General features: G+C 29.6%; 1 protein-coding gene across 1 annotated transcript; it reads left to right on the top strand.

Moving 5' to 3' along the window:
* Positions 1-955: 955 nt before the first annotated feature.
* LOC105111134 (beta-fructofuranosidase, insoluble isoenzyme 1-like) lies at positions 956-4,731 on the top strand. Its single transcript, XM_011006404.1, has 7 exons — positions 956-1,229; positions 2,426-2,434; positions 2,560-3,416; positions 3,508-3,666; positions 3,826-4,070; positions 4,168-4,258; positions 4,364-4,731. The coding sequence occupies exons 1-7, from the start codon at positions 1,046-1,048 to the stop codon at positions 4,583-4,585; spliced, it is 1,767 nt and encodes a 588-aa protein (XP_011004706.1). The 5' UTR covers positions 956-1,045; the 3' UTR covers positions 4,586-4,731.
* Positions 4,732-11,586: the final 6,855 nt, after the last annotated feature.

Here is an 11,586-nt window from a genome sequence, read left to right as displayed (position 1 = left end):
AACTTGAAATTTATAAACCTTGTATTTTTAGTTTTTACTTTTAAATTAAAAAAACATAAAATTTTTGTTCATTTTTTGTCCAGGACAAATAATAGAGGGAAGGAAGTTTCAGGACATTATTTTTCTTTTCTTATTCTTTTCAGCTTCACAAGTATTAAGTTTTTTAAGATGTATATTATATACTACTAATAATTTCATATCCAAATTAATTTTATATCAATCATATTATTAAGCTATATATATATAATTTTTCATCGTTTTATTATACTTAAATAAACTGGTGTATTATTATTGTCAGACCTAGATATTATAGCTAGGTCTAAACACCTTAGATATGATGTTAGATGTCTTGGATGTGGTGTTGTTATCAAATCTAAGCACTTTAAATTTAACATGATCACTAAATTTAAGAGTTTTAAATATATTATTATTGCTAGATTCAGGTGTGGTTTAGGCCTAATGTTATTGTTAGGTCTAAATGAATAAGTCTGGTTTAGTTGTTAAATTTAAATAATTTGGATTTAATATATTTATTAAATCTAAATAACATGAATCTGATATAATTACAGAGCTAAAATATTTAAATATAATAATTATCAAATTACACAATAACATAAGTTTGACATTGCTAACCACCATTACAATAACTATTTATATTATTTAATAATCGACAACATATTTATCATATCTAAGTGAATAGCTAAGCGAGGACGGATATTTGAATCTTTCAGATATCAGCTCGAAGTTCAAAACCTCCCAAAATAAAACTAACCATCCGCCAAGTCAGCAAGTAAACAGCAGATCCACAAACTAATATTTGTCAAGGTCAACACCGTCTAATTGGAGACTTCTTAATTAATTATCCCTTTCAGTCTCTAATAAGAGCCTAGAAAACCTCTATATATATCCACTCTCCAAGCACGTAAACTCTCATTCTTGGCTCTTTCGTTATTATTCATTACAAAAAAAAAAAAAAAAACCTCTCTTCCTTCTCTGCTCTCTTTGTGATAACTGGTTTTCTCTCGTGGACGATAATCATATATCAATGATGGCTATGCCAAACACTCTCTCAGTTCTTGCTCTGTTTGCTTTGTTTTTTGTGCTAAGTAACAATGGAGCCGAGGCTTCTCATAAGATTTATCCTCGGTTTCAGACTCTTAGTGTTGAGAACGTGAATCAAGTCCATAGAACCGGGTATCACTTTCAGCCTCCTAGGAACTGGATCAACGGTACATAAGCATCTTCTTTTCTTTCTTTCTCCCATGCAATGCAAATAGTAATACCTATAATATATTTATTTAACAAGTAAATAACATACGTTGCCTTTTTAATCTCTTTTTATGACCTTTTTGTTTTGTCTGTCTTAGAATCTTAAGTGTAGTAGGGATAAAGCTCTAATTGTTAGTCAAGATTTCAAATTTGATCTCCACGTACATTTTTTTAAAGAGATATATTACTTTAATTGTTAGTCAAGATTTCAAATTTACTTATTACTTTATTTTCTTATCATGAATTATTAATTTAATTACAGTGAAGATTTGAATTTTCAACTTTTTTTTTTGCAAATGTATTTAATAAAATTCGGGGGGTTGGCATATATATTAAGGTGTCCATATTTTTTCATGTCTCTGTTTTTGTGAATGGGATGAAAAATCTTTGGATATTAGACAAGAAGATGGTTGCAAATTGGACATTAAAGATGAGGTTAGTGATTATATAGGCATATTAATATTTGCATTGCGAATCTTCTTTTTCGAACAAGAGGTAGGGATTTATATCGCCAAGGTTGACATTGAAGGCAGAACCTAATTATGTATATAATCTTTGTCTTATTGCCTGCATAAAATTGGTGGGTCCCTTTTAGGCTTCAAAACTAAATGGCCGGCACCATTAATAGAGACAAAATGACTCTTTAGTATGCACCATAAGGACATTCAGACAGTTTTCATATGACTCTTTAGTATCTATTACTTGAATTTATTGCGTTCACATCTTAGGAGAGTGAGATCCAAACTTCAATTTACAAAAGGGGAAGACAAGGTGAAGAAGCACAAGCATTGATGAACCAAGCTTAATAACTTGGGCATATGTTGTTAAATAATTATTATTATGCAGGAAACTAGGGAATCTGGTGGGATAATCCTATATGAATCATTGCCAGGACAGATTATTGTTTTCAATGACATGACATGAGGTTTTGATGCTTTTGTTTGCCTTTAAATAAGGGTTGTACCATTTTTTACTTGCTGGGAACTTTCCTCACTAGTTCTGTTCAGCTGTTGTGTCAAATTTTTTGCATTGATTGATGTTTGAGTGAAAATTGACTTCAACAATGATGGCTAACTTTGTTTTTTTGTCTCCTTCTTGGGTCAATGACGCTTTTGGGTGCGGCTCAAATTGATTGGGGTAAATTTATCAACAATAGATCCAAATGGTAAGCCAACTCAACAAGAACCTGATTGGTTTCATGGCCAATTCAACAAGTATATTCAGACAGATTTTGAATCAATCCAAATCCTGATTTTGATTGTTTTACGTGTGCTATTATTGTATGAGCAGCACCTATGTACTACAAGGGGCTATACCATCTATTCTACCAATACAACCCCAAAGGTGCAGTGTGGGGTAACATTGTTTGGGCTCATTCAGTTTCAAAGGATTTGATCAATTGGGAATCCCTTGAACCTGCACTCTACCCTTCTAAATGGTTTGATAATTATGGATGTTGGTCTGGTTCAGCCACAGTCCTTCCAAATGGTGAGCCTGTTATCTTTTACACTGGTATTGCTGAAAAAAATAACAGTCAGATCCAAAACTATGCAGTACCCGCAAACTTGTCGGATCCATATCTTCGTGAATGGGTTAAGCCCGATGATAATCCAATAGTGAACCCGGATGTTAGTGTAAACGGTAGCGCATTCCGTGATCCCACCACTGCTTGGTGGGCTGATGGGCATTGGAGGATTTTGATAGGCAGTAGGAGGAACCATGTAGGGGTTGCATATTTGTACAGGAGTAGGGATTTGAAGAAATGGGCCAAGACTAAACACCCGTTACATTCAGTTCAGGGTACAGGCATGTGGGAATGCCCAGATTTTTTCCCTGTTTTATCATTCGGTGAAAATGGGTTGGATCCTTCAGTTAATGGACAAAATGTGAAACATGCATTGAAGGTTAGCTTAGATTTGACAAGATACGAGTACTATACACTGGGTACTTATGATAATAAAAAGGAAAAGTATTTTCCTGATGAGGGCTTAGTTGATGGTTGGGGTGGTCTTAGGTTAGATTATGGAAACTTTTATGCTTCTAAGACATTCTTTGACCCAAGTACGAATAGGAGGATTTTGTGGGGTTGGGCTAATGAGTCCGATTCTGTTCAACAAGATACGAACAAAGGGTGGGCAGGAATTCTGGTAATACTTGGTGGAATTTATTGTTAACTTTTTAGAAGTCATTTTTATTGGTTAATAACATTTTATGTTTTTTTTTATTACATTGTTGTAGTTGATTCCTAGGAAGGTATGGCTAGATCCAAGTGGAAAGCAATTGCTGCAGTGGCCTGTTGTAGAATTGGAGAAATTAAGAGGGCACAATGTTCAACTGAGCAATCAAAAGCTCAACCAAGGTGATCATGTTCAAGTTAAAGGCATCACTGTTGCTCAGGTTTGTTTCTTTGTTTGCTTTATATTTTTCTTTTTAGAAAAAAAATGGACATTTAAGTTCAAGAAGCAACTGCTTAAAAAATATATCAAGTCAAATGTTTTTTTTACCTTGAATGGTAATGAAGTTAAGCTAAGATTTTGCTGATTAATTATTTTACAGGCTGATGTTGATGTAACCTTTTCTTTCCCAAGCTTGGACAAAGCTGAGCCTTTTGATCCAAAATGGGCTAAGCTTGATGCACTTGATGTATGTGCCCAAAAGGGTTCCAAAGATCCTGGTGGAGTGGGGCCATTTGGACTCTTGACATTAGCCTCAGAAAATCTTGAAGAATTCACTCCTGTCTTCTTTAAAGTATTTAAAGCAGTAGATAAGCATAAAGTTCTCTTGTGCTCTGATGCAAGGAGGTTTGTGTTGTAACTTCGCTCTAGACATATGTTCTCATCTTAATTTTGTTATCAACCTCTACTAAACATGGTTTGTATACTTGACTTCTTTAAACAGCTCTTCCTTAGGTGAAGGACTATATAAACCATCTTTTGCTGGATTTGTTGATGTTGATTTAACTGATAAGAAACTTTCGCTCAGAAGTTTGGTATGGTCCTTTCATTATGCCAGTTTGAAACAATACTTGCTCTTGTTATGTTCTCATTTACTTAACTATCTTAATATACTTTTGGTCATTACTCTTTCTTTCCAGATTGATCACTCTGTTGTAGAAAGTTTTGGAGCTGGAGGAAGAACTGCCATCACATCCAGGGTTTATCCAACTATTGCAGTCTTTGAAAAAGCTCTCTTATACGTGTTCAACAATGGCAGCGAGACCATCACAGTGGAGAATCTTAATGCTTGGAGTATGAACTTACCTGTGATGAATGTCCCTGTAAAGAACCGAGGGAGAGAGAATCCACGCAATGAATAAGGAAATGAACTAAGAAAATCTAATCTTTATTTCAGGAAAGATAGTTATTAGAACATTATGGTGTTGAGATTGTGTAGTACACTATAAAGAATAATCCAACCCTTTTTGTTCTTGTGTAATTCTCATGGATATAAATAATACTTGTTTTTTTTCTTTGCAATTAATCTTTTTATTTTTTATTAATATTTTCGTAGGTCTTTTTTGAACAAATATATTTCTATAAGTAGAATAATATTTTATAGAAGTATTTACTAAGACAACCTAGATCCTATCATGCATTATGTTAGATAAAAAATAATCACTTCAAGGTCTTGAAGAAATATTTAAAAAATCACAAAATAGAAGAAATACAAATGAATGGAAAGGAAATAAACAAAGAATGAATTCTACTTTCACTTTAAAGAGATTCTACGAAATAGACTTATTTCATACATTTTTAATTTAGATAGAAATCAAGAAAATTTAAAGATTCATTGTATAAATATCATCATTTGCTTTTAGAATGCTCCATGCTTTGGAAGAAAGGTGTACATTTTGGAAGTGGAATTTGAGGAGAAGTTATAGACAACTCTTCGTACTTTGTATTTAGAAAACTTTATTTAATTTTCTTGTATTATTGTACTTGTGCAACATTTTTCATGCACTTTTAGGATATGAAATTCTTTAATTCTTTAAGAGTATTTTCAAGAATTCATCCATCTCAATAACAATAAAAAAAACTTAAATAATCCTATATTAAAAGTGAAATTGACAAAATAAAAACGCCATAATAAATGCAAAGAACCCATATGCTTTAATACCTTACAATGAGTGTAAATTTATAGAGTTGGAAAAGCAAAATCCTTTAATGTTGATTATGCAACTAGATAATTAAAATTAAAAATTATATTTATATTGAATGATTTATTGGATATTTTGATGATTTTTAATTTATTAACTGCAACTTCTAACCAAACTTCTAACCAAAAAGAAGTTTAGCTTCCATTCTCCAAACTTTTACAAATGAAAAATCTTTTTTTTATCTTCTTTTATTTTGTCTTTTACTAGTTCTAATAAAACAAAATTGATTCTTGAGAACCCTCACATTCTTATATCATGTTAAGGTATTATAGAAGAAAAAACTACAAAATTTAATCTAATTTAGTGCAATCAATTAACATGTTGGTTAATTCTATTATAAAATATAGAAAAACAAAACATTTTCATATAAAATTATAGATAGTCTTTCTAACAAGTACTTTCATTTGGCATCCAAAATTGATGAAGTTATTGTGAAGGCTAGATTTTATATTTTTAATCTAAATCTAAATCTTTATTTAGTGATAAAAAAATATTTTTCAATTAATATTTAACCAGTAGTTACTGAAAATATTGTATAAAGAAGAAACTATTGAAATCATTGTATAAAGTAGATTTTAGAATTCAAAAAAATAAATACTTGAATCATATAAAATCTGAAATATATAACTACTAAAATCATTTAAGTAGTAATCCCACCTAAAATAAATGTTCTCTTATTCCAACTTTCTTAAAGTCTCTAGTAATATAATTAAAACACAACAAGTTCTTTACCATTGTAGGAATTGAGTGGTACAAGGCTTGAGAATTCAAGAGAAGTTAGGAGGAGACAAGAGAAGTTACGAGGAGACAAACCATTTATCATTTTGATATGTGTCAAGTGGAAATGTAGTGGAAATGTAGTGATGTATACAACTAATACAATCTAACAAACTAATAGACTTGAATGTTGTTCCTATGTGACAAGATCAATTCAATAAGGTATTCACCATTATTTTTTATTATTCAATTTTTGGACAACGTGAAATAAAAAAGAAACCAAAAGCTTTTCTTTCCCTCTTTATTAATCTAGTGATGGGAGAGTAAGAATACTATTTTATTGCTAAAAATATAAATGATTGAAAATAATAAGACATGTATTTATATTTTTTTTTAACTCTAAAAAAATTGTATTGTTTATTTCATATGAATAGTTAGTGAATTCTCCTAAAACAAAATGATGGATTATAAGAATGTATGACTTAGACTTGTTTAATTTCACTACTTAATGTTATCTACTTTAATCTATATTTCACTATGATCTAATTAAATACATGCATCAACATCCCATTAAATACATGAATCAACAACCTATTTATAAGATACACGCTAGAAGATCAAGAATCAATGAAAAAAGATATTATGCAAAATCTTTATTTTACTCATCTATGCATCCTTTCTATATTTTTTCTAGTTTACTTGTATGCTCATATTGGTCATTTTTGCCTTATACAAAGATCTTTTTGTTTTTATTAACTATATTCTTATTTGACCGATAAAAAGAAAAAATTTGGATCATACCTGATAATTGAAGAATGTCTATTCACACTCCCTAAGATCTAAGAATACCTTAATTATTAGCAATTCATCAGGTCATTATACCTAAGCACCCTAACTTTTTCACGTACTACCATATATTAATTATTTAAGTTATGTATTAAAGATGTATCCTAGTGAGATATGATTTTATTTTCTTAGTTGATTACTTTGTTCTTATTTAAATTTCATTACCTTTTCATATATTTATATCTTTATTGGTAAGCGGTTATCAAGTTATAAATTCTATCTTAGTAAGATATACATGTATTTTGCTTCTATAACTATGACCACTACTATTTATCTTATCTTGATAAAATACACATGTTTCCTATTCCATTAGAATAGTAATTGCCAATACAAGTTTTTCTTTAAAGCCAAATGAATATTCCATTGGTTTTTTTCAATTATTTAGTGATGGATATTCATAAATGGAATAGTTAGAAATGAAATAGTTAATGATAGAATTACTATTATTCTTTTTGTAATAATGACCATTAAAGCTAGAAATCATGACTTTTTTATGATTTCAAAAGTATAATGTTTTTTACTCATCTCATGAAACTATTTGGATATATATTATGGAACTTTTATAAACAAAGTTTAAAATTCACACAACCTTTTGCTTTTTCATTTGTCTTTTTATTCCAAACCATTCTTTGAATGTAACTTAATCTTCAATAAAAAAGAGTAGAATAGGACAAAAAATTGAGAGGTAGTGTTAACCATTAACTTCTTAGGCTTTATTCGTTATAAAATAAAAGACATAAGTTACTCACTACTAAAAATAGGTTGGGATCTATATATTATTTTTTTTTCTTATGATTTTTTTATTAATCATATTCATAGAAAAGTGTATGTATGGTTCTTAAATAATATAATTTGATCCTAATTAACAAACTTTGTCAAGAAAAACATTTTTAGTTGAAGATATTGATATTAATATCTGGAGTCAACTTATTATTTTTATAGTAAATTTTAGCTTAGAAAGTGAGATTAAAAATTTATATTTATTTATAAAATCTCTTAGTATATGTAGTAGTAGTAGTAGTAGTAGTAGTAGTAGTAGTAGTAGTAGTAGTAGTAGTAGTAGTAATAATAATAATAATAAAGAAAGAGAAGAAGAAGAAGATGATGAGAACTTTGAGATGGAATATTAATGTAACGATTAAACAATGATAATAACAAATGTCAAGGTTAGAGGTTCCACTAATGGTATATCAAACAAGTATAGTATAAACTCTTATTATTGAATTGGAAACCACACACAAAGGAGGTTCCAATCAGATTATATATTGTTAACATGATTACATTAGTCATCTTATTCAATTAATGCTAATACTTGTAAATCTCGTCAAGCATTCATGATTATAACTTATGTTAACAACAAATCAAGTTCCTTTCATAGCTCAGGTGTCGGTTATACCATACATTATGGGCTATGAAAGTGCCAAGCATTTGTTGTACCAAGTGTTATACAACATAAATCAAGATTAGTCATTTAACAAGCAAAGTATTAAAGAGTGAACAAGATAGCAAATATAAAACATGTTAGTATCAAACATTAAAGTCCATATTAAGTTTACATTATACTTATTCTTACACCATTAGTGTAACCTTTTCACCTTGACATAATTAACTTAGCTAGACATAATGAAAGAAAGCAAAATAGATAAACAAAATAAGAACATAAAAGTTAACTAAGTAAAGGAAAGGAAATGAAAGGCATAAACTTAATATTAATGAAAACAAAGCATAAAAAATACAAAGAGAGAAAGGAAGAGCATGATCTTGATCTGAACACCAAGATGCCTAAATGCATGGCAAATGCCTCCTTTTATAGGCCAAAAATGGGAACTATTGATTTGATGACTAATTGATAAGTGGGTGACCAACTTTTGACTTGGTGACAATCCTTATCTTCTCTTGTCTGCCCAAAACGTCATTGATAACGTCAAAATTGGAGCCAGTTGTAAACATGAAAGTTGTAGGCAATTGTCTCAGCTTTCTTGTGTAAAACATTCAGCTCATTTGGACTTCTAGAACTCCAGATATGGCCAAAATACCGAACAGTGCTCGGGTTGGAAGACAGATTCGGGCTTCTTTGTTGTTGCTACAATTTGGACTTGATAATGGCCTTTTTAGATCTTGGGCTCCATATGAAAGTTGTAGGCCTATGTCTTACCTTTCCATCCATATAAATTGGACCTAAATCTGAGATCTGTAGCTCCAGATATGACTCAATTACCGAACAGTGTTCCGGTTTGGATTGCACCGACATCTCTTTTCTAATTTTTGTCATCTCTTTGCCCTTGCAATTTAAGTTGTTAAAGTCATCAATCAATCCTTTCATTTATGTGATAGGTCTGCATTTAAAATGAACATTTACCATAAATTAAAGGTATCTTATATTATTAGATATATTATTATAAAACATGATTTAGTTAAGGAGTTATTGATACTTCAAGTGCAAAATAATGATATAAAACCTTAATAAAAATACACTTTTAAGTATCAATCAATGAGTTTAAGTACTGAAATTGAAAGGATAAAGAGATGACCAAACTTAGAAAAGAGATGTTAATGCAATCCAAACTGGAACATTGTTCTATAATTGGGTCATATTTGAAGCTGTAGATCTTGGATTTATGTTTATTTTATATAGATGGAAAGATAGGATATTGGCCTACAACTTTTATGTGGAGGTCTGATTTTAAAACGACCATTTTCAAGTCTAAATTGTAGCAATAATAAAAACGTCTAAATCTATCATACAGCCCGAATATTATTCGATGTTTAGACCGTATATGGAGTTCTAGAAATCTAAATAACCTCAACTTTTTTTTTCTAGAAAGACGAGATAATTTCCTATAACTTTCATGTTTCAAGTGGTCCAATTCTAACGTTATCAAGGATGTTTTGGGCAGACAAGAGAAGATAAGGATTGTCACCAAGTCAAGAATTGGTCACCCACTCATCAATTAGTTATCAAATCAATAGTTTTCAATTTTGGCTTATAAAAGAAGGCATTTGCTATGTATTTAGGCATCTTGGTTTTTAGATTAAGATCATACTCTTGCTTTCTCTTTTTGTATTGCTTATGTTTTTCTTTCATTAATATCAAGTTTATGCCTTTCATATCATTTCCTTTACTTAGTTAACTTTTATCTTATTTATGTTCTTATTTTATTTATTTATTTTTCTTTCATTATATTTAGTTAAGTTTATTATGTTAAGGTATAAAGGTTACTCTAATGGTGTAAGAATAAGCATAATATAAACTCAACATGGACCTTAATGTTTGATACTAACATGTTTTATATTTATTATCTTATTCACTCTTTAATACTTTGTTTGTTAAATAACTAATCAAGATTTATATTGTATAACACTTGGTACAAGAAATACTTAGCACTTTCATAGTTTAACCGTATGATATAACCTATACTTGTACTATGAAAAGAACTTGATTTGTTGTTAACATAAGTTATAATCAAAATGTCTGACAAGATTTAAAAGTATTAACATTATTTGAGATAACTAAAATAATCATGTTAATAATTTATAATCTGATTGGAACCTCCTTTGTGTGTGGTTTCCAATTGAAAAATAAGAGTTTATATTATACTTGTTTGACATATTATTAGTGGATCCTTTAACTTTGATATTTTTTGTTATTATTATTTAATCCTTACATTAATCTTCCATCTCAAAGCTCTCATCTTCTTTTTCTTCTTCTTTATAATTAGCATTAGTATTAGTATTTAGTATTATTGTTGTTATTATTATGGATTTGTTGTTGTTATGTTATTGTTATTTATAATTTATACAATTAACCTCCCTATGGTTCGATCTCAGTCTTGTCGGGTTATTTATTACTTCGACACTCCTGCACTTGGGAGAAGACAACAATATTTTGGTCATGTCAAGTTTTTGGTGTTATTGTCATGGACGTAAGTTCTTGTACAAATTATACTATTTATTTTATTTTATTTTTTCACTTTTCTTGTATATAAATTTGTTTCTTCTTCTCTGGATTTTTTCTTCCTTTTATTCTATTCCTACACATACATGAGAGTATGATCACATATATTAAGTGGTAGACTTTATAGGGTATCCTCATTATTTTCAAAAAAATATAGCCGAAGAAGATAACTAGTCACTTTATAATGAGAATAATGAGAATAACTATGTTAGAATACTTAGAGATCACATGAAACCCACAAGAACAAGTGCATCATCATCCATAATTTCTCCCCTGATGCATCTCATTTTAATTTTTAGCTAGGAATTATTCAACTTTTACCTTCTTTTCATGGTTTAGATCTAAAAAATTCATACTTTCATTTAAAGGAATTTGAGGAGCTCTATAACACTTATAATGACTCAAATTGTAGCATGAACACCATTAGATTAAATCTTTTTTCTTTTTCATTAAAACATAAAGCTAAAACATCACTACAAAACTTGAGACTAGGATTCATTCGTGCTTGGAATGAAATGCAATAATAATTTTTATAGAAGTTTTTTTCTTCTCATAGAACAAACTCTTTCAAAAGATAAATCACCACTTTCACTCAAAAACCATGAGAAACATTTTACCAATATTGGGATAGGTATTGAGACTT

The sequence above is a fragment of the Populus euphratica genome, unplaced genomic scaffold, assembly GCF_000495115.2.
Source record: "Populus euphratica unplaced genomic scaffold, PopEup_1.0 scaffold275.1, whole genome shotgun sequence".
NCBI lineage: Eukaryota > Viridiplantae > Streptophyta > Magnoliopsida > Malpighiales > Salicaceae > Populus > Populus euphratica.
The sequence above is the reverse complement of the archived record's forward strand: the minus strand, read 5'-3'. Positions and strand labels throughout refer to the sequence as shown.

Excerpts from the sequence above, each read along its gene's own strand:
- LOC105111134 (XM_011006404.1), top strand. The coding sequence starts at position 1,046 with ATGATGGCTATGCCAAACACTCTCTCAGTTCTTGCTCTGTTTGCTTTG. Across the intron at positions 3,417-3,507 it reads AAGGGTGGGCAGGAATTCTG|TTGATTCCTAGGAAGGTATG; the intron begins GTAATACTTGGT and ends ACATTGTTGTAG. Across the intron at positions 3,667-3,825 it reads AAGGCATCACTGTTGCTCAG|GCTGATGTTGATGTAACCTT; the intron begins GTTTGTTTCTTT and ends ATTATTTTACAG.